This window comes from Haemaphysalis longicornis, unplaced genomic scaffold, assembly GCF_048455015.1.
Source record: "Haemaphysalis longicornis isolate Haplotype H1 unplaced genomic scaffold, Haemaphysalis longicornis Haplotype H1 scaffold_9, whole genome shotgun sequence".
In the NCBI taxonomy this organism is placed as follows: Eukaryota; Metazoa; Arthropoda; class Arachnida; order Ixodida; family Ixodidae; genus Haemaphysalis; species Haemaphysalis longicornis.
The window spans coordinates 80,417,026-80,441,004 of record NW_027526460.1 but is presented as its reverse complement, the minus strand read 5'-3'; the positions used below and the strand labels follow the sequence as shown (position 1 = coordinate 80,441,004).

Below are 23,979 nucleotides of genomic sequence, written 5' to 3'. Positions count from 1 at the left end.
CCACTTAAAGATCTTTAACGTGTGCTGAAATCGCAATACACGAGTGTTTTCGCTTTTCGCCTCCACCTGGAAAGCCATCACCATGGTTGGGGCCTAGTTAGGTTTGTTTTTTAATGTCTTAAATTGCTCCTGATGCCGAGTATTCTTTCTATAAGAGAAATGAACTCCATACTCTAAGCCAAAACAGTACAACTTACCACTTTTTCCATGTGCTCTCATCCTAGTACCGGATCCTTCTGATCCTAGTACCGGATCAGAATGGACACTAAACAGAACACAATTAAATGAACAGAGAGCATTTGTACATCGAATCACCAACTGAGGAGGTTCACGTGCTTTATTAACCAGCAGCAACACCATGCAGGGACACTGGGTTCATGTTTTTCGGCTTGTACTTGTAGTAAGGAGAATAACGCCCAATCAGGAACATATCACGCTCCTTCCATGTGAACCTGAAAACACCAAGCATGGAGAAAAAATCAGCACACAAATATCAAGGGAACACCGATGCTTGAAAATACTGTCAGCCTCCTGAAAAACTTCGATACCTCAACATTCCTCGATACAGTCCCCTTGGTAAAAATTTTGGATGGTAGTACAGGCCAAAGCAGGAGCAGAGAGCTTGTAATGTCTCGAAATCATCTTTCGACGTTTGGTCAAAGTAGATGCTGATTGCGGGCCTGGAAGAAATTGAACAAAAAGGTGCATAAATTTCCAGTAAGCATAGCAGACTTCCGCCACGTAAACGACAAATCGTAAACGCACATTTATGTTACAAAAAGCAAATTCATGTGAAAAAAAAAAAAAAAAGACATGCATGTTCAGGTGAGGATACCTGTTCGACGTCGCAGAACTGGACAGATGCGGGAGCCATGACCCAGTGCTACACATGGCAAGGTATCGTTGAATGAGCGCCCAAGCCTGACTGGTGCTCAGAAGAGTGTGCAACACCTTTTCGTAGTGTGATCGCTCAAGGGTCTCCAAATCGTCAATGGTCACTCCCAGCTCCCTGGGCACCGAAGAGATAGTGCAACAACAAAAGAGAGATTAATTAAGTCTGGGTTTGAGGGCTAAGAGCTGCTGACCTGCCGCAAAGCCGTGAGATAACTCCATTTCGAACTGATTCAGCCATATATACCCAAGTCCTTCAAAAAGTGGCAACGGCTAGGGCAGAACAAGCGTCATGCTTGCAATGGTTTCTAAATGCCATAGGATAAGCTGAGATATCAGATATTTCCCCTTTTCAGCTTCGTTAAATGAAGTGGGAACATCTTCACCTTTCTAATCAGGACTGCAATCACGTGCGGTCAAGTCTTTAACCAAAAGCGAGATATTATACAGTGTGTTGCGACGATAACTGGAACACTTTAAAAATTTTTCCTGAGCGATCGGCCGCTCTGTTCGCGCTCAAACTTCACACAAAGGTCGCATTTTGTGGTCTATTTTGTTTGACACCGGGAACAACAACGGTAGTTACCTGTTTATTCTGAAAATAAATAAAAACGATTTTCGCCTATGGGAAAATGGCGGCGATTTGGACGTGCGAGCCCGAAAACCGGGTTTTCTGATCGTCTGTTAGCTCATTTCTAGGTGCATTTTCTGATCGTCTGCTGCACCATTTGGCTCCGTACGTGAATCCCAAACATGCGTTTCACTCTGCAGGTGGTTCCGTCGTTCCAACATCAACTTGCGCTGGCTCGCACGTCCAAATCAGCGGCCATTTTCTCATAGGCGAAAATCGTTTTTATTTATTTTCAGAATAAACAGGTAAGTACCGTTGTTGTTCCCGGTGTCAAACAAAATAGACCACAAAATGCGACCTTTGTGTGAAGTTTGAGCGCGAACAGAGCGGCGGATCGCTCAGGAAAAATTTTTAAAGTGTTCCAGTTGTCGTCGCAACACCCTGTATAGGTCATACTACTCATCTTTCGCCTGTGGTGTATATATAGTATACTGATGGCAAGCCCATTTCTTCAGCACATTCGAGTTGCCCTACTATCACTTTGAAAAGTATTCTCACATTGTCAGAAAGTTAGTCTTTTACAAAAGTTTTCATTTCGACAAGTTACATCACCTTTGGTTTCGCTGACATTTTGCCCAGCATTACATTAGATAATCTCCAGTTCCAAACAGGCCGCCAATGAAGTTTGAACCGTGCTACAATTACCACCAGATCCCCCTCTCCAGTCTGAAATTTGTAGGGGTAAGCGATACGAAAATCCAGAGGTGAATAATGGATTTTGTAGGCAGAGGATAAGAAATGTTCAAAGTCTACGGAGTCCAACAGCGGACATCAATGGGATGATGATGATGATGATAATGGAGACAAGATCAGCAGATTCACATTTAGTGCCTGGCTATGGCTTCAGCTAAAATACGCGTACAAGTCCGCAACACTAGGTCACAGAGAATTCAACAACCTTAACTCTTTCATTACCGCAGGAAACTGACCGACTTCTTGAGTCTAAGAAAACATTTTTTTTTGTGATAAAGACATTGGTAGGTACATACTCTTGCAGCAGCATAAAATGGAGATGATTCAGCACCCTTTCCAACAACACCAGTTTTTAAAATGTTGTCATACATATTGGTCGTGAAAAAAATTATCAAAATCAAAATTTTTGTTAGAAAATGATAAAGAAGTTATGTATAACAAGCCACCCATAGTATAAAAAAAACTTTGAATATACATTTTGTAGGGAAATGTTTGAAAAACACATCCTAGCAAAAAATGTCGACCTGTGCAGAGCCGTTTGTCAGATATAAAAAAAAAGGTTATCACGTGTGGTGCCCGTGCCCTGCAGTGAAGCCCGACCTCCAAATCAATATGCGCAATTTTGGGTGGTTCTCTGGAAGAAATTTGGCAGCTGGACATTATCAGAGGCACCAATTTGTCCCCATGTGCCAAAAAACATCTTGCAATGACTGACATTGCATTTTTGGCCAGCACAATATTCGGGTCAAGCCTGCGACGTGGAGAAATCTGCTTGGAGTTGAAAACGAAACTCGGTGGTTGATGCTTGTTGTCGTTAGTTGTCAGTTATCTGTCAGAACATAAGCTTGCGGATTGTTATCATCTGACTCGCTATTGTATCCCTGCCTGCAGGAATGATGTTCAATGCGCTATGATAATGCCCAGCAAGCTTTCACCAAGCAGCTGTCACACGACAAAAAGAGTTCACCCCTTTAAGCCTCTTGCATTGCAGCGCCACCTAACATTTTTGAAACGAAACAATACCAAACTTGTTAGAGACATGTTTGAACACTAAAGCTCCGGAGACACCCTTGTATGAAAACAAAACTGGCCAGTGAACTGCTGGCGGTGTACAAGGCTGGTTTGAAGCCCTCTCCTTGTCCAAATGGATATCCAACGACTGGGTGTTATCTTTTGACTTGCATCTGCAGTTCTTACTACAGAAATTTGGTCAGGGTGGGGTAAAATTATGAGCGGCATACTTTTTTCGAGGTTCAGTAGCGGGCATTGAAGGCACCACAGCAGATCAGCTAGAAGTTGGGTAACTGTGTAGTAGCATCAAATATGAATTTCGCTATGCAGAAACGAAACTGAAACTGTTGTAAACTGTTTGGGAATGGTCCTGTGTTAATTAAAACTACAACACAATCCAGAACATTGTGCGTAAAGGCAATAATACTGCCTAAAATCATAAAGTGACTTTGCAAACAGGCACTGCTTGATATTTTCTTCTGGTTTCAGTGATCATTCCTGTCAGAGTGCAAACCTGCTGATTGAAAATCATCTCCTGATGCACCATTGGTGCCCTGATAACAAAACCTGAACGTGGATGCAGAGTAATTATGAACGGCATGCCTTCTTCTTTGGTAGTAGTGACGCGCGACGACCTTGCCCCATTTCCACACCCAGGTAATGCAAATGCATGTCAAAAATTACGTTTTCATTAACAAAACTGATTTGGAAAGGGCAGTTTTTGAGCTAACCTCAAATATCTTTACTTGTTTTAGAAACGCCTGGAATGCTACGAAAAGGGGCACCTAAGTTATCGTTCAAATTGAATGATTTTGAATGGGTGCGGTAATGAAAGAGTTAAGAGGGCCATGAAGACAAAATAGAACCTCGGTTCATTAAAAAGACAGCTTTGTCCTGATAACAATGATAATAATTTCACTGCAAGCTTCAAACAAATAATCGAGATACCGAAGAAAACATAGAAAGCAGTGGTGACTCCACAGCAACTTTAGACGATTTCTCTATGACATCCCAGAATCTTGCTAGTGTGACTGCAGCTGACAACATAATACACCGCTTAGAACCAAGACTGGGCGATGATATTTGGGACTGTAGTCCCATTTGGTTATATCACTTGAATGGTAATGTGTAGTTAACACAATGACAACAAAATTTTTAGTGCCAGCTCATATAAAGTCCTCCTGCCCATATCATTTCACTGTGGGACAAAATTTGAAAGTTTTCCAGTACATATTTGTTCCATTCTCGGTTAAAAAGGCATTTGTTGTGCCTTGAATTGAGCTGAGTGAGTCACCAAAGGCTACTTCTTTCGAAATGAACAAAGTTGCATAACGCAAAAATGTTGTATTTTGTCTTTACAACCCTTTTAACAGCCAAAGAAAGCGTGTTCCTCAAATACACTAACCAAGCAAGCAAAAGGAGCAGAACCAGTAGAAGTTAAAAATCCTCTCACATGTCCGTGACCCTGTCACGAGATAGCAGAGCCTCAAGAGCCTCTGACGATGGAGTTTCCGCGGTGGACACGAGATCAGACACCCGCATCACCCTCGAAGCATCGGGCGAGAGCGTGTCGCCTCCACTCGGAGATCCATCGGAAGTGAAGCGCCGCTCGCACCAAGTTTGTGCCGGGAAGCCTCTCCGCACTACAAACCCCATGCCCGTCAGGTTCTCAATGCGATACACCTTCTTGTTGTTTCCTGAGACACCCTGGAAACCTGTCGAGAGGTAGGGAAAAAAAAATCTTTGCCATCTTTTCCTAAAGAAAGTTGAGAGAAGCTCGAAAGCTTTATCGCAACAAAACTGTGCCATAAGTTCATGAAAACCTTCACTAGAAGTGCGTCCAACCTTCGCTCAAAGTGCGTCCAATCGATCGTCAATTGATCGTGAAAGTGCGTCCAATCGTTCGTCAATTGATCGTGAAAGTGCGTCCAATCAACAAAAACAACTTTACCATCCCGTCCTAAATAAAGTTGAAAGAAGCGCGAGAACTTTCTTGCGTCAATACAGCATCAAACGTGCTTTCAACCTTCACTGAAAGTGTGTCAAGTCGATTGCCAAACCTTCAAAGACCCAAATCACAAACGTACGAAGAATGAGCCCATGCGAAGATTTTTTGCACACTAAGTGAACGCATCTATGAACCATCTAACTGAATACCAATACGTGGTTTATGAGATAAAGGGATGCTATTGTACTCCTCATTCCTGATCGATGCGTGTATTGTCTTATCTAGAACCGTTCCCCTTTTGCAATTTTCAAGTAAGCGTTTTGACACAATGGAATCCCTGCTGCACACACGTGCTGGGTGTCCAGAGATCTTATCAGAGCTTTTCGGTCGACCAACCAGTCTATGGGAAAATGCATTAGTCTTTTGACAGGACACCATCGGTCCCACTGCGACAGCTCCCGCTTTCATACATAAATCCTGCACGCATTGTGCCCTGACCATTGTCATTCCATGCCGAGATGCTGCTGATGGTGGAGTCCAGTTCCAGCAGTGGAAGAAGCTGACCCAGGTAGGACAGGAAGTCGGGACCCAGCAGGACACCTTCCTCGATCACCACAAAGTGGGCCTGCAAGAGACAAAGCATAAGAGAGCAAAAATATTGTCACGAGAAATCTAGCTTTGCACTGCTTTATAGGTGAGCAATGCCATCGGCACTAGCAACTCAGCTCCCAAGGTTTCGGAATCTGTACGTCAATTTCGTGCTGATCTCCGAAAGCCTCCACGTACCGCATCTGAAAACTGGCGTTCCGCAGAGTCAAAGGCTTCGGTGAACTGATCTACAAATGAACAAGAGAGAGAAGAGAGATGAGAATGCAGCACAAGTGGACTTGTTTATTGTTCCACTGCAAACGTTAAAGCATTCCTTTTGACTGAGAGCCCAGCTCATACATAGGCATGTTCCTGCACTGCTTCAGATATTGGGGGTCTAGAAAATCTAGCCTCAGTCTTAAAGGAGCACTGACTTGAAATTTCAAAGCTGAGATGTCTACGTAAAAAGCTTCCTTTGTTTGCGAAGACATCTCCCAAGAAGTTTAATCTCTAAGTATAACATACTTTAAATTAATTTTAGCCTTTGCATGCACGAGAAAGCTCACAACGGATTTCTTTTCGACATCGGCGTCAGCAGGACGCGATGGGCGCCTTGCCCCAAACTGCCAACGTCGGGGCTTCCGTGACATAGCCAACACGCCGGTGAGTGCCCTCCCGTCATGGTGGCCACCTCAGTCTTCGTTTGGTCAAAACCGAAACTGGCATGAATAAATGAGGCTGTATATAATTATTCAAGCTGTGCTCAATCATCTAACGTGCCATTCAGTCATGACTGGGCTGGTAGAACACAAAAATTTCCTGCCAGTACTCCTTTAAAAAGTTGAAACTTGAAGTTGAAAAGTTGACAGTATGAGTTATTTTACACTTTCGGGGGGGGGGGGGGGGGCTTTGCCTAGTGTGGACTTGTTGCTTGGAAAGTGCTTTCTTGCAGTATTGGTGCAATAGGGAGGTTACAAAGCTAACAACACTTAGATTCTGCCATTACTTCTTGTACTCTTGTGAGTTGACTTTGTTTAACGATCATGTTCTGCTAACCTAGCACAGATAGAAAGTCTTTAATCGAGGTTTGAAACCAGAAATCACATTTGAAGCGTGATTTCCATGGTAGATGCCTGAACTGAAATAGTCAATGCACGCTTGGGTGTGACACTACTAAATTGGGAAGGGGGAAAAGGGACATCGTTGGTTAAAATACCTGGACATTTAGTGACACTGATTAAAATACCTAAACATTTAGTGACATTTCATGCCCTTTTTTTTTTCTTTGTGACAGAGCACCTTGGTCGTGGTATCACCAATATATTCATGTGCTGCGTGACCAAATGACAAAAACAAGTAGTACATCGATACAATGGAAAACAGCTGGTTTAAAATAACTGCATCACTACATCATTCACCAACAAGTGTGGCAGAATCTATCCTTGAGAGCTGAAAATGCAATATAAAAATATAGGACTTGTTCTTTTTTTTTTTCTATGCTCTCTCTAACATTATTTAAACTGACACCACAAAAATTTTGTGTATAAGTAGCACTGCCAGTAGTTAGGGCAGAAGCCATGCCTTACGTGCAGGAAACTCACTAAAATGCACCAACTGGCAAAAGTTTCATGACTTCTATTCAATTCAAAGCAAATATTTACACCAGTTGTTTCCATTCTGGATGGTATAATAAAGGCACAATACGAAAACCACTTTCAAGAACGTATGCCTCAATCAGCCTTTATTTTATTCCCTGCTTACACAAAACAACAAGATTAGGTCAGGCTTTCAGGGCGACATATTGCCGCGAACCATACATTGGGTTTGTTTATTTGTGTTTTGCTTTTACCGCCTGGCTGCGCCGGTCTGTGTTATCTCTGCGCCAAGGGAAGCGCGTGTTCCATTCTTTCTTTCTGTGCCGCATGTGTTATCTGTCGTGATAGGAGAGCATTCCGATCTAACGTGAACAGCCCAGAATAATCTTCTTGGATCTACTATGTTCTCAATGTGAATCGACGTTTCGAGAACCACGCGCGCCGAAAGATAAAAAGCCTGCAGTGCGGACGCCGGGGCATTCGATTCGACGACACTCGCCTGTGCAAGTCACTTTGTTGACCGCTGCTTCGCCGCCTCTGTATTCTTTTGAGTTGTTAGGGGAGCACAAGTTCGCTCCAATAAACGTGTTTCTCATTCAAGACAACTGCATCGTTCTTGTCTTCGCGACATCTGGTGGAGGTGCTGGGTATCGATCCCCGTACCTCTCGGCGTACCACCCCCAAACGAACGGACTAACAGAACGTCTGAACAAGACAATCGCAGATATGCTGTCAATGTACGTTGACGTTGAACATAAGACTTGGGACGAAGTGCTCCCGTATGTCATGTTTGCGTACAACACGGCTATCCAGGAGACGACGCAGCTGACGCCGTTCAAGCTTGTCTACGGTAGAAGGCCAACTACGATGCTCGACGCCATGCTTCCGCACGTAGAAGACGACGACCTCAACGCCGACGTCTACGGATATCTTCAACGTGCAGAGGAGGCCCGCCAGCTCGCTCGAGTTCGTATAACGGACCAGCAGCTGGTGGATGCGGGCCGCTACAACCTCCGACGCCGAGACGCCGAGTACCAACCAGGGGATCGTGTGTGGGTATGGACTCCCATCCAACGACGCGGACTCAGTGAGAAGCTCCTGCGACGGTATTTCGGACCCTACCAGATTCTACGACGTGTCGGCCAACTTACCTACGAGGTGATCCCCGATGGTGATTCCGGAACATCACGACGACGCACGCGGCCCGAAGTCGTTCACGTGGTTCGCTTAAAGCCTTTCTACGGACGATAACGAATTTTATTTTTATTTTCGGACTGTCGCCTATGTTAGCATCGGGTCGATGCACTCTTAGAGGGGGGGTAATGCCGCGAACCATACATTGGGTTTGTTTATTTGTGTTTTGCTTTTACCGCCCGGCTGCGCCGGTCTGTGTTGTCTCTGCGCCAAGGGAAGTGCGTGTTCCATTCTTTCTTTCTGTGCCGCATGTGTTATCTGTCGTGATAGGGAGAGCATTCCGATCTAACGTGAACAGCCCAGAATAATCTTCTTGGATCTACTATGTTCTCGATGTGAATCGACGTTTCGAGAACCACGCGCGCCGAAAGATAAAAAGCCTGCAGTGCGGACGCCGGGGCATTCGATTCGACGACACTCGCCTGTGCAAGTCACTTTGTTGACCGCTGCTTCGCCGCCTCTGTATTCTTTTGAGTTGTTAGGGGAGCACAAGTTCGCTCCAATAAACGTGTTTCTCATTCAAGACAACTGCATCGTTCTTGTCTTCGCGACAATATTGACACTGCCTTACACTGACCTGCATCTCTAAGGGCAGCTTTTTCAACACGAAGTCACATCGGAATGCCTAGGCAGTGTACCAGCAACATATTATGTCTTACGTTGCACGCTACAGAATAAAACGGCAAATGGCACCAACCACATGTCTTGGCAATCTTGGCACTGTCGATCTGCTCTGCTGCAAACTCAAATAGATCACAGAGCTCCTTCACTTCTGGGTTCTCAGGAAGGTAGAACACCTGCACACAGAATCAGATACAGCGGAACATTTGGACAGCTTCACATATCTTCACATAAGTGTTATCACTTTGATCACTGCAGTAGTCGGATAAAAAGTACACGTATCTGATGCAGGCAAAGCAACAAGAAAGCCCATTGGCACAAGATTTAAATGCGCATCAAAGAACCAGAGGTGGTGAGCGCACTAGGCCTGCCTCATAGTCTAGGAATTGCTTCACCACATGGAACCCGAACTTGATGAACTACACATACACGCCTCTGCGCTGAACTCAGAATTTTTGCTACCGATACAATTTATGGGACCACACAAAAGCCCAAGCTGCCATGGCACTTTGTATTTTTCCCCTGTCTTTTGTTCCTGCTTGGTTTAACAGCAATGATCAAAGCCCCAAGCATTATTGTGTGCATAGCATGACAAGAATAGTAGTGCCTGCCTGAGAACATAACAGACATGCTTGACGTTAAACCCCTGCGTATATTATTTATTCCTTTCAAACCTTTCCTATTTGGTTATTCCTTCATGAAAAAGCAAACAAACAAGCAAATCGCCACTAAATCAGCATATTTTTCGGGTAAAAATACATCTTTTAGGGCTGCAATTAACTAGGCTGAGGGAATTACCAAAGGCTAACACAAATGTACAGGCAGAGACTTAATATTCTAAACCACGCGAGCGCATGGCAAAAGTCACCGATGTGCACCCTGGAGGCCTGGTGCCTGTTGTCAAGACCGGCGCAGCGTGTATGCGCGTCCTTTTTTTACTCGAAGGCATGCAGATTTTCTCGCTTTCTGCAGGGGTGCTGTGATGGTCACCGAAGTACTGCAGAGCAATGCCTTTGTAGTACACCTTGCATCCTGATGGAACGTTTCCAGACAAATGTGACGATTGCGCCGGCTTTGGCGCAAGTGCTCCTCGCAACCTGATAAATTATTACGCGGAATGTTTTGTTTGGTATTTTTCTTTTTTGCACTTGAATGTTTACCGCAAGAGACTAGCGGCTTGCGAACAGCGTCGCCGAATGAAGCGTGCACAAAGCCCAATCACAAGGTGCCGCGCTATCGACAACAAAGTGCCAGCGAGATTAATTGCGAACCTTTATTCCTTTTTTTATTTTGTATAATACTTGACCACTGAACTTATCATTCAGCTCGCTTTCTGCTCCCAATAAAGTAGGCGATCTGCAAGTTTCACAAAATGTTGTCTCGGAGTTTCTGCTGCCTTTAAGTTACTTTGAAATAATATAAATACATATAGTATATGCATATAAATTGTCGGTTCTTGCCGCACTTCGGCATTCGTCAACTTGCGCCAAAGCCGGCATAATCGTCACATTGGGCAGCAAACGTTCCATCGGGATGAAAGGTGTGCTAGTGTGCTACAAAGGCATTGCTCTGCAGTGCTTCAGTGACCATCGCAGCACCCCTGTAGGAAGCGAGAAAATCTGCGTGCCTTCGAGTAAAAAAGGACGCGCATGCGCCGGGCCGGTCTCGACAATGGGTGCCAGGCCTCCATAGTGCACATTGGTGACTTTTGCCACGCGATCGCGTGGCCCAGATTATTAAGTCTCTGCCTGTAACTTCAAATTAAAAACAAGCTAGTATTTTGTCTTAATGTAGCCCCTCTAACTGAATTATGCACAGCGAAGTTTCACTTCCAACTTCTTGTTCCAACTCCTCAATGTCTGTTCCTTAATTCCGTTGTTTGACTAACAAACACAGCGCAATGGCTATTAAGAAATCGCTTGCATCACGTACCATGACATGCCGTGGATCGATGCCAGGTTGCATCACAAGGGTCTCCAGAGTCAGCGGCAGATGACGAACATCCTCCCCTAAAAACAGCCGTGAAAGATTTCAAGTCAGCAGCGATCATGCCAACTGGCAGAGCACTCCGTTTCAATTCAGCCAGCTACTCATGCTTCCACAACCTAAGCACTGCTGATTATAAACCTTTTCATTCGTTAATCTTTCATGAGATCAGGACATGTCCTGGGCTGTGTTGCGCATGCGCAGTTACACGTTCCTGTCGACTGCGCTAATTATAGGGCCGCTAGCACAGCCCACTGATAAAATGGCAGCTTACAGGACGTAGAAGTTGAAAAGGTCTATAGCAACAGACCAGTGACTTCATGCAGTTTTTCTGTTTGGTGTTATAAAGTATTACCATTGCGTGGTACGTACCGCTCATTACGATGACAGGTGTTGAGAATATCTTGCTGTTTGGAGACTTCACGCTGGGATTGGGGAGGAGGGGGTTGTCAATGACGTCCCCTAAAGGAAAAGAGATGAGGACAGATTCCAGTAGAACTTGCACAAGACATAACATTGAACTGAGTCGAGTCACTGTGAAGCACTGAAATACGATCGAACTTCGTTGTAATGGATATAAGGAAGTAAATTAAATTCTCCTTGAAATCTCCATAGAGAACCAGCCATTTGAAGCCTCGTTGTAACGAAGTAAAATTGACCTGCCAATGGATATAACGAACAATATTAGTCTCCCCTCCCAACAGAAACCCAGCCGCGTGCGTGAAGTGCTCTGCGGTGTTCCGCACTCGTTCGGCACCGCCGTTTTAAAACTCGAGCGTCAACACGCGCGACCGAGTGACCCGTCCTCGCTTAGTCATCGGGGCGGAGCAAGGAGCATGGGTCCCTCAATGCCGATGCCGATGTGCTATTGTTGCAGGTGTCACCGGACAAGCTGACGCAAGCGACGACGAATATGCCGTGGTCTACCATGCCCACGCGTTCAACGTGCCACTCTCATCGCACGCACTCGATGCAAGGAAACGCACTCAAGGAAACTTCCAAAATGCACAGAATATAAAACGTATAGCATGAAAGTGAAAATTTAGAAAAAACGATCTTTAGGACATTTTTCACTATAGGATCGCCACATTTTTTATTGATTGATCGATCAATGAAACCACTAAAAACAGCATCACCTTGAGACTGCTCAGAAAATCATGTTGTCAAGTCGGCCTTTTTCGCCACTGAAGCTGACGTGACCGTCAGAATCTTGCTTTTCAGGCTGTTTTGGGGTCTTTGATGCAATTTTCTCAGTTTTCATGCTTTTGGAGCAGCTTGGCGCAGGAATACGGATTTGTATCATAATTGTGCACAGCTGTCTCACCCCTGTTAGAGTTAAAAGGACATACCCGAGCAGAACGACGGGAAGTGGTGGTACTTCTCGCAAAATTGTCTCCTTCCAAGGTTCTCTTGAGGCCTGGGATCAGGATGGATGGCCCTGCCGGACACTTGTCGGGGAGGTGGAAAAAATCAGTGCACAACACAGCTCACGCAACAGCAATTGTTTCATGAATATGTCACAGCTGAGCTGTAGCTAAATTTTAAATTAAACCTACACATGCACGCACACACAAAGACAGAAAGAGAAAGACAGACAGACACCGAAAGAGAAAGACTCACTCTGAAATGGAATGCAGAAACGAATGTCATGCGGAATAGCCCATCCTTTGGCTTCGACAAAGTGCAGCTGTTTGGGGGAGCGATCGCAATGGTACAGTTAATTGCGAAGTCATCAGCTCCGCAAATTGAAACCATTGCTAATGATGGACCACGAAATGGGCCCACTGCATGTGATTAAATTTTGGTTCCCACAGCAACAATGTGACAAAAGTAGGAAGAATAAAGGAAAGAAGTAGAGAACTGAAATGTTTACGCTGGAGGCTGCTCAATCCACACAATTGAATGAGAAGGTAATTATTCATACAGTAACGATGCTAAATTGGTAATGCTCGCAGCATTGTGGCTGATACATTTACAAGACACACAACGCAAACATTGAACGTCATGCAGCTCTGGCAAGCTATACTACACCATTTATAGTGATGATATGAACTAATACGTAACTCTGTCTGTAAACCTTTCCTTTTTTTTGTTTTTCAAAAATTTAGGGAGACAGCCAGCCTTATACACAGGTCCTTTAGTGTATACATAATCTCTCTGAGTCCAGAATAAAAAAAGATTGCAAGGTCAACCAAAATTTCCTGTCAACCCACTTACTGCAACAGTGGTACGATGCAATTGCCATTCTGTTTCCAAACGATGCAATTGCCATTCTGTTTCCAAACGATGCAATTGCCATTCTGTTTCCAAATCTTGCCAAAACACATGCCCTCCCTTTTTAAATGGTATAACCCAACTAAGTAAGGCAGGTGGCTTATTTTTCAGTTTTAAGCCCCTTTTGTTCCATTCTTTTTTTCTTTTTTCAGATATGAAAGTTTGTGAGATTTAGTAGCTGTGCGCACTAGATTTGGAAGCTCTATTATTACTGCCAAAATAAATGCAAGTGGCATCTATATTAAATACCAGATACACGTGACATCGATCATTGCACATGCTGCATGCATCGGCAAAGATAGAAAACTAAAGCAAACATACGAACCAAGGTACTGCAATGAAGACGAAATCAAGGTACCTGAAATAAAAAATCGTGCAAAAAAAAAATGATGGGGACGAATTCACATGCACCGACAATAAGAGAAAACACTTTAAAGCTAAAAACATAAAATGCTGTCTATACAAGCTTTCCTATAGTTTCTAAAGGTTACAGAAGAAAGCCTTACATCCTCGTACGGTGAGAACCCAGATATGCCTTTCTGAGTGATGAAATACCAGGATGAGCGGTAGTGGAGGTTTTGTGCCATCGCACTGCCAAGTTCGTGAAGAAGCAGCCTGGCAATCTGCGACAACCTGCAAAAATGCAAAGAAAAATATGTTGGCAAAAGTTTGAAGATAATTCCAGCCATGTCTACCACGTACATTTCAGAAAGAAGCAGCTAAATCAAATGAAGGACTAGTATAAAAAATCATGTTATGCTTGCTTCGAACTATTGCTAAGGGAGGTTTATGCAAAACAGAATAGCTACAAAACATGAGAGGCTGTGAAACATACGATTCTATAGAAGACTGGCAATAATTTAAAAAAAAAAAGCCGAAGAAAGGCAGCATGTGTATTGGCTCACTAAGCTTGTCGAAGGTCTTTACACTTGACCTAGCATCAATACCACAGCACAAACAAAAACAGCTTAAAATACAAATATGCCACGCGTAACAATTTTAGCTGCGTCTTTGAAAGGTATGGTGCTCCCGCCAGATAGATTTGGCATGAGCCCTGGCAGGAAGCATGTTCAGCTAAATGCCTTCAGAAGGCCCGCAGGTTTTTTCACAGCAAAGCTTTACTTATTTCTTTGAGTGGATTCGCCGTTGCATGGAATTTGACCTTCATTCGACCACAGCTGCGCCGTACCCTTGGCAACGCATCCCACAACTCGCCGGGCCGAGCTCTGTTGACGGCCGTGTTTGCTAGCCGCTGCCGCCGCTGCTGCTAGCTTGTTCCACAGTTGATTCGCGCCTGACCACGTGACTCGCCGCGTGCATGCAAGCTTGGCCATGGATGAGAGCAAGGCAGGGCCATCTTCTCCAAGCATTGCGCAAGAGCTGAAGACTTTGAGTCGTCATCGGCAAGCAGCATCTGACCACCCCGCATATATCCCCTGGCGAGCCGCTTGGCTAGGAAAATGCTGGAAGCGGGCCCACGGTTGAAGACAAAGGGAGGCTTTGGAGGAATAGTGTAATAATTACAGCTAGATCAAAGGTTAACCAAGTGACTTAACAAGGCTAAGCCAAGCTTTCGCTTTGCATATCTAAGGTTAGTTGAGCTAAGCCGCGGCCATTTTTTGAGCAGGAGGTTCAGGGTTTGAGTAAGAGGCTCTACGTACTTGCGGGTCGGTTCGTCAAAGGTGAGAAGGATGAGGATGTCCCCCTGTCTCAGGTTCAGCAGAAGCGTCTCCAGCTGGGAGGAATCTGGAAAGGGGAAAAAGAAGCGGCAAGGACAGTTTTCAACTGGTAGTGTCTTTGAGACAGCTGCCGTGGACTAAGACTGTAACAAGTCAGAAAACTATTACAGTGGCCCAATCGCTGACGTCAGGGCTATGAGCAGAACGAGACAAGGAGCAAAGCAATGTCACTACTTTTACTCAGTTCAAGCAACGTGACTTTATTATGTCTTTAGCTAACGAATGTCTAGTAGAGACGTTGCAGCAAAAACTTAAAAAAAGCTAAATTGGAACCACCATTTGGCTTATATAATAACTGCTCAGCCAAACCTGAAGCATTGTACCGTCTTAGTACAAAATGAATGAATGAATGAATGAATTAATGAAAGAATGAATGAATTAATGAATGAATTAATTAATGAATGAAGCTTGACCAAAAATTGATACCGTACAAGCACTGACACCTAGGTAAAGTTGCTTTCATAATGGACTATTCTGCTTTTAACTCACACATAATAACTTGCACCCAACTATACCCTATAAAACCACAAAAATTTTCATACGAAAATTACCATTGCTGCGGGGTTGTTCAGTTAGTAAAACTGTACACCCACAAAGCAAGCTTGAACCACACAAGTGCATTGGGAATTCATGCCGTGGAATTATTTATATATGTTACCCAAGTAAAATTAGTGGAAGCGCAAAATAATGACTCACTGAAGTTGAGCCCTGTACCAAACTGAATGACTAGCACCACATCTAAGCCTGCGTCATCTGAATAGCGTCAACAAGCTCGAAGACCGCTTGGTGAGCTTCATGACAAAGAAGGAGAAGGGAGCTAAGCTCATGTAGTTTTTTATACCAAATGGTTGTCGCACTACGTTTCTTATTTTCCGTGCTTTCGGGAACAAACTGATTAGCTACCACTTATCCCCATCTCAGAGAGCTCTGTGATGTGAGGAGTGCTCAGATAAGCTTCAGACAGGCATATTTTATATCTCGAATTACGAATTAATAATATATAGAACTACTTCGCCATCCCTTCATTTAAAGTATCTGTGATTGACTGTATAGATGCACCAGTGACATACCCTGAAATACAAGACATGTAATTAAGGCTGGAATGAGAAGTGTCTTCCGTCTCATTAAAGGAGCCATGAAGAGAAAATACAACTTTGTGTAATTTGAAAGAACTAGGATTCAGTATCTCATCCAGCTCCATTACAGCCCCAAAAGATGTTTTTTTAACGAAAAAAAAAAAGCAAGAAGTATTTAAAAACTTCCAAATTTTGCGCCACAGTGACGTGTTATGAGCAAGAATGACGTAATATGGACCAACAATAAAACATAATTTTCAGTGCGTTAACTGCACGTTAGCATTCAAGTGATGCGGTCAAATGGAACTAGAGGCCCCATTACAGACGTCCAGTCACGTGTCGTCGCGACAGGTCAGTTAGGCGGCCGCCAATCGCACAATAAGGTTCCGTGACGTCATAGAAAAGTTGCGGGAAATAGGCTAGGGGGTCGCGACTGTTTCACACGTTTTCTTTAATATCTCCGTTATTTGTTTGAAGATTGCGATGATATTGGTATCATTGTTGTCGGGACTAAGCAGTCTTTCTAATAAACTCAAATTGTATTTTGTCTTCATGGCTCCTTTGAGTGACACTACGACCTTACACCAAGACTGCTCCTGCACCACAATCCATTTATGAGAAGTGGTAACAAGAAAGCATAGCTCATTATAAGCACCCCTTTCCATTCCCTACATCTGAACAGTAGCAACAGTACGCATAGGATACTGCAGTACTAGGTTAATACAAGATTTAGAGACAAGAATTCAACAATTTAAAGTACTCTCAAGGCCATACCAAGGCATTTTCAAAAGTGACACACTACTCCTCCAAATTAAAAACCCCTGTGTGCACGTTTGAAGCTGCCCTAACTAAGCAATATACTCTAGCTAATGACGATCGCACAAATTGTTCAATTACCGTTACAGCTTTCTAATATAGCAGGAACCCACTTAATTGCTCTTATCGTTACTTGCGGGTTTTGGACTGTGGCTTGCAAATGTTTCACAGCAACTTCTTCTTTTGTGTATGTGTCAAGGCAAGTGAAGAGGCACTTGCCGTCTTCATAGGTGTCGAAGTGGCTGACATGCTGAACAAATCGCGTCACACTATCAATGACGGCCACATTCATGCCGCGACCTCCACCGTTCAGGTTGGCCCCGAGAATGCTGAAAGAGGTAAGGTCAGAGATAAACGAGACAGATAAAATAGAGGAAGAGCATAGAAGCAAAAAGGCATCAAGCTCTTTCACCTCAGGTCGTAAGATGTTTTGCATATCACACCAAGCTGCATCGGCATAAGAGATTTACATTTTACACGCAGAAAAGTGCAAAACAAACATGTCTACCCCATTTTAAATAAATAGACTGTCTGTGTTACTTTTCCCATTTGTATTAAGAATAGTACACTTGTTTTGTACTAGCGTACTTTTACGCTTTTTTTTGTAACCCCTTGTAACTTGTTTTGTAATTCCTCCCATCACGCTTGACTTGCTGCTCTCTGTGTAAGGTAGCCAGGGCCCTTCAAGCTGTTTCAACGTATTTTTTCCTGGTCTTCCAGCAACATTTGTAGTACAATAAACTTAATATAATGCAAATATGTCCTCAAAAGTCACTATAATTAAAATTTTTTGAATAGTTTTAGTTATTCGCAAAAACGACAATGGTATCACTATTGCAATTTCGCGGCCACTTTCGGGTTGCCACGAAAACTGTTGCTTACCTTTTTTCTTTTGCAGGTTGCTGTACCTTAGATCTAACATATCATTACTCTGCATGCTCAGGAGGCAAATTAATTTAGGGTTTTAGCATGCTAAAAGAATACCTCATTGAGAAGTGATTCGGATTATATTGAAAGCTTATTTGCTTTCCTACTGCAGACTTGAGGGAGAACACTGCTTTTCAAACAGCTTCGTTTATTTTTTCAGTAAACTCTGTGAAACTCGTCAGTCTTGCTGCTTTTTCTTCCCTTATTTCAAATATGCTATTATTTTCGGATTCATTCAATTAGTTACCAAGATATTTAGAGATAATTAATCATTTTGGAGGAACAATAGACAAAACACTGTTAGTCATAAAACTGTAATCTTTCTTTTTTGCAATACTATGAACCCTGGTGAGTGCAATAAGAGAATCAGTTTTTGGAACAAATTTTACAGCTCGTTAAACCTTGGTGGCACCAGTGGCAAGGAACCATTTCCAATGCCCATTTCTAACACCAAAGTTTAATGAGCTGTAGAATTAGTTCCAATCAGTGCATAAAAAAAAACGGATCTCTTATTGTGCTCACCAGGGTCAACAGTATTGCAAAATATAAATGTTACCGTTTTATGACCAACAGTGTTTTGTCTTGTTCCTCCAAAAATGACTAATTATCTTTAATTATCTTGGCAACTAATTGACTGAATAAAAAAATAATGGCATATTTGAAATCAGTGGGAAAAAAGCAGCAAGACTGACACATTTCACAGAGTTTATGTAAAAATTCAAAGAAATAGTTTTAAGAGCCGTGTCCCCCCTCAATGCAATATGCAGACGTGTTTTTTTTTCGCACCTTGAAAACAAAAATATTTTCCGTGCTGGGTTTTGAACAAATAATGGCACAGCGAGCTGCGCATGGCATCTGATTCAGCTGTAACTAGGTAAGTAACACAATGCTATTGATGACTTAAAATCACAGTCATTGGGACTGAAGACGGCATGCAATTCAGATTTCTGTCTATAATGAGACGCCGGTGGAAAGACACCCGCACGGTGCACTAATTACTGATTCTAATCCTAGTGTAGTGAAATCATTGTAGCCTGCATTTTTATTTCCCAGCATAACTTTGCAAACGGACCACCGTACTATGTTGTATTGTACTAGCACAAGTACCAGCACAAACATGTGAAGTCTTCACCAGCCAAATTATTTTTTTTTTCATCAGACCAATATGTCCAGGAGCTACAGAAACAACGAATTGCATTCAAGGACATTTGATTCCATTTGCATCCAGTTTTTATCATTCATGTTCGATCCAAACAAAAAATTTTGTTTTCACACCTCTACTTTTATTTATTATCATCCCTCAATCTGCGTCCAATTTCACCTTATGCGCCAGTAAAAACACTATTTCTCATAAAATTGTCCCTTACACAGCTTTCAAATGACCACTACCAACTAGTTTTGAACCAGCATTCGACGCATAGAAGCAGAACACCTCGGGCACTGGGTCAGTCATGTTAGGGGACAACACAGAAGAGGTGAAAAAGATTTGAAGGTCCGTACTATTTCCCATCGACGCAAAGTCTCGGCTGGTCGTGATGGTCCTTCCCAGTGAAGATGTGCACCGCAAAGGAGCCATCACGACAGGGCTCCGGCAGGCCACAGTTGGGAACACGTTCCCCAATCAATATCGCCGGCACGACGTGTATAATCCTGCAGAATCGAAGGCACCACATTGGGCGGGAAGCCTCACTACACATGCATACACGCCCAAGTCATAAATGCTTCACACATTAGCTCGTAAGCTCTAGAAGACAAGCTCAGATGGTCTGGATATGGTGCACTATCGAAGCCTGTTTTAGATTAAACTTCAAAGTTTTTATCCGTGCAGAGACGGCATCATGAAAATTAATTAATTTCCACAAGTGAAAAACAGTTCTAGACGATTCTGAAGAGGATAGATTTAGAATAGTAGTGCGAGTCTATCCGAGAAGAGAGCTTGGTAGTTCAAGTGTGAATGGTATTGCCGTTTCCGACTTTTTCGTAGATACCACTTGGGCAGAAATTTACTCGCTTGGACACATTTGTACGCTTTAAAGATACAGGTGAATTTCGCAAGGGCAGCCAACAACCAGTCTGGGTTTTTTCTGTAGCACATGAGAGTAATAGAAAAGGGGATGCTGTCAGCAAATTTTTGTAATGCTCTTCGAACAATCAGAAATAAATTATACATCAAGAAGGAAGTGAAATACAAGTGGTTCAGTGAAGGTGAGTGGAACGATCAGCTTCCAGTTGGGTAAGCCAGGAATAAGTTTATGTAGCCCTACTGCAAGCAGGAATCACAATAAATTCTTATGTAAAAATTTAAATGCCAAAGTATGGCCAAGCACAATAAGTGCCAATTTGCGGCTCCGACATACGCATGATAGGCTAACCACCGCTTTCAGTGCATGCAAAAGCAACGCAGATTGCAAAAGTTCTTTCTAGGATCAGAAGCGAAGGCAAGGCAGACATTAAATCCCCACCACTACACTTCACACATTATGCCTTCTTAGCAAGGCAAGAACATAAGTGTCAACGAATGGCCTTCAGGTAAACAGGACCTTAGTACTACAGTATTTGCAATAGTATAAAAATACTTCCTCACACAAAAAACCAAAGGCTTTGAAGTTGCACTGCCACATATCTACTTTTATGATGAATGTTAAAAAGCGCTTTCAGTTAACTTTCTCTTTTCTTTTTTTACAGCGTACAAACACATCACGCTACACAAGCATTTCTTATCTTCCGGACAATCAACACCGCGGCCAATGCATTATCACAGCATATTACAACAAACAGTTACTGGCAATTGTCAATCGTACCAAATCATCCCGATGCAATATAGACAGTTTTTTAGCGGCCACTTACTCTGACTCTGTATCCACTTTGAGGGCGTTCAGGAAGCCCGTCAAACTCGTCATACCGATTTGCATGTCCTCGTAAACTGATCCTGCCCAGAAAATAAAAACAAGTAGGGAAAAAAGTTTTGAAATTGATGTTGGAAGGGTTAACAGATCGGACGAAATGGGACCGGGATCTTGTTACCCAGATCAATCTCTTTGACGGCCTTGTATGCGCAGAAAAGGTTACAAACCTGCTTTTGCAATCCAATCCAAATCGAATCCACACTCAACAATGGCACGACAGATGGAAGCAGCACCACACCAATGATCAAAAGGGCATTAAATGCAGCGAGGAAGGGCTCTGACGCACGTGCGTTGAAAAGAAGCAAGGTCTAGTTGAGACTGCTTAGTAACAAAAATTAACCACATTGATGCAGCTGTGCAGCTAGATTGACTCTGCATTATATTATCCCAAAGTTTCTTTTTTCTTAGTCATTTGGAATCAGTCCGCCAGAGTATGATGATTCCAATATAGTGGAGAATGAAGTGAGGTGTTTTATATGTACTACTAGTCATTTACAGCAAACAAACAAGTATTTATTAAGTTTTGCTGGAACAGTAACGGTCAAGGTGGCCAATTATGGCGTACACAATACTGGCCATACCAGTTGCTCACTTGCTGAGCACGTCATTTTTAAAGAGACCCTGCAACACTTACCATCGACTACTGGGAATGTAGTTTGGGGACAAGTCTATTGCCCCGGCAATCTCTTCCCGCAAGAATTATGCAAATCCATTCACTATCACCGAAACTACGCGTGATGAAATGAGAAGTCGCGCATAATTGCTCTCCCTCAACTCGACCGTGGACGATGCGAAGAAAGCTGCGCGCTCTCGCCCAGTGAGGGAAGCGGCTCGCGGCGTTTTCTTCGGTGGCCTTCGATATATCACATGCCGGGGAGTTTTCTCCTTTTCTCCGCAACATGGAGGGGTCTATTTCCGGTCTGGTGCCACAAAAACGCAGGCATGGCTGCCTGCTCGCCAACGCGCGCTCAGACTGGTAGGGCATTTTTGAAGCAATAAACGTTTGTTGTGGAGTGGTCTCGTTGAAAGAAGATGTTGAGTTTGTCCCTCAAATTCCGCGCACACTCAAAACACAAAATAAACGCCAAAACTATGCAAACAGGTACAGCCATGGCTACAAAGTGCCGACGACAGCGGATCGTCACAGGAAATGCGAGAAATAAGCCGCGAAGTTGGCCAGCAACAGCCAATAGGACAGCCATGGCCCAAATGACGTTTAGGCCATGCCAGGGGTGCATAATGAGGAGAACTGAAGAGAACGCGGTTGGTTTTTCGGCGTCTTTCACAGTGATTTGCACACTTACTGCTTGACGTGCGCATGTAGTATTTGGCTCAGGTATTCCAGGCAGCGTATAATCTAAACGTCGCCCAGGTTTACTTGCATGGCACAAAGAGTGTTTAAGGAGAAGCCAACATATTTTAATGACTTGGGGAGAAGGGAGGGGGGGGGGGGGGGGTTCGCAAAATGATTCAAAAAGTACAACAGAAACATTTGTTGTCTGGGTTATTGAACAATTCCAAATTTTTGCTGCTCGAAACATCGATCATCAGCTGCTGTCCTTACAGCAGTGAAACAGACCAAGCATTCGTAAAGGAGTAACATGTGCATTTCACCATAACCAGAAGCTCCCCAATAAAATATTAATATTTCCCTGCACTGAAGTGCTTGGTTTGGTCACATTAAAATATTTAACAAAAACTGCATTTCTAAAGCTTTTTTAATAGGCAGAATGCAATGAAGTGCACAACGCACGCATCGTAACCCCATTTACTCAATAAAAAACTGATATAATTATACGACTATGTATCTTATTCCCACCCCAATTTGTCCGGCGCAAACATAAGTGAACGATGAAGGTTCGGGATGAAAATAGTTTTCATTTTATGGCCTCGTCCTCGCAAACTGCTTTTGGTTTTGCCGCTGAGCACGTTTGCACTGCGGGTAAGCCAGCTTCACACCCGCAGTCTGAGGGCGGAAAGGCGTCTGATAGTGCGAAAGCCAGCCGGGCAAAGCAAGAATCGCCGCCCCCTACATGTAAAACCAACTAGACAGCCAGAAACGTGATGTTTTACGCCGGCAAAATGGAGCGGTTCTATCTTACCTGTCGAGTTTGATCCCTGCGCATAATCTCCGTCCCTGGAGCCGTATCCTGTGAAAGGCCGAAAACAAACGATTCACAGCTGTGCCTAAATTGAACGACGCCTAGAATACCTTACCTTTCCACGATAGCCACGGTCTAAAGAGAATGTACAGCAGAGAAATCGCAAGCACAAGTCTCAGCCGCGAGTGAGAAGCTGAAAAGGAAATCGTGACAGCACCAAGTAAGTTCGGCGTTTTTAGATGCGCGCGTTCGCAGTCAAACTTACCGCCTCCACTTTTGAACAGGATGTGGCACAGAACTCGCGCAATTATCGGCATGACAAAAGAATCGTTATTTCGGGCTTTCACGAACAGTTAGGTCTGAGGAAAAGGAAAGAGCGTCTCTAATCTTGATGCCGTTCTCTTCCGTTTTTCTCATCTCAGGGAGCTGCCATTTTGAATGTGGTTGCCAACGCTTGGATCGAGAAGTCGCTAAGTATGCCGAAAGGGTCAATGTTTCGCTTTTGTTCTGAATAGGTGGTTACTCCACAAGGATAAATGGCATCGAAAAATATTTAAAAGGCGATTAGGTGCGCGATAGGTGCGTAAGCATGCACTGGTAAACGAACATATGGCCAGGTACAGAGTAGCGAGCGCGGGTAGCCCAAAATCAAGCCCTGCGAGCACAAGACAGGGAGCAATAAAGGGGCACATATGACTCTCGTTGGTTATGTGGTCCCAAGGAAAGCTTGCTACCATACTCCTTAGCATGGTTTCTAAAAATCGGGAAATATTTTAATTTTATGCGTACTTAAACCAGTTTAAAAGATTCGATAAGCGGAAACGATAAACTAAGTCTTAAGATCCATCGCCCACTTCTGTCGAACAGGAATAATAGTGAACTAGAATACTTGTTTTCTAGCTTCACTGTACAGGAATCTCGACCTCCGCGACATATTGTTCAATACACGCAGTGGACGAAAAACATGATGGTCGGGACATA

The 23,979-nt window shown here is 43.5% G+C and overlaps 1 protein-coding gene across 1 annotated transcript; it reads right to left on the bottom strand.

Annotated features, from left to right (window-relative positions):
* Positions 1 to 319: 319 nt before the first annotated feature.
* LOC144152037 (protein O-linked-mannose beta-1,2-N-acetylglucosaminyltransferase 1-like) lies at positions 320 to 23,424 on the bottom strand. Its single transcript, XM_077683227.1, has 19 exons — positions 23,264 to 23,424; positions 23,114 to 23,191; positions 22,999 to 23,046; positions 20,838 to 20,919; positions 19,491 to 19,640; positions 17,283 to 17,392; positions 15,094 to 15,178; positions 13,939 to 14,065; positions 12,779 to 12,845; positions 12,508 to 12,606; positions 11,531 to 11,620; positions 11,105 to 11,181; positions 9,249 to 9,348; positions 5,961 to 6,010; positions 5,673 to 5,799; positions 4,680 to 4,941; positions 836 to 1,009; positions 549 to 680; positions 320 to 452 (listed from the first exon to the last, which is right to left on the bottom strand). The coding sequence occupies exons 1-19, from the start codon at positions 23,313 to 23,315 to the stop codon at positions 341 to 343; spliced, it is 2,022 nt and encodes a 673-aa protein (XP_077539353.1). The 5' UTR covers positions 23,316 to 23,424; the 3' UTR covers positions 320 to 340.
* Positions 23,425 to 23,979: the final 555 nt, after the last annotated feature.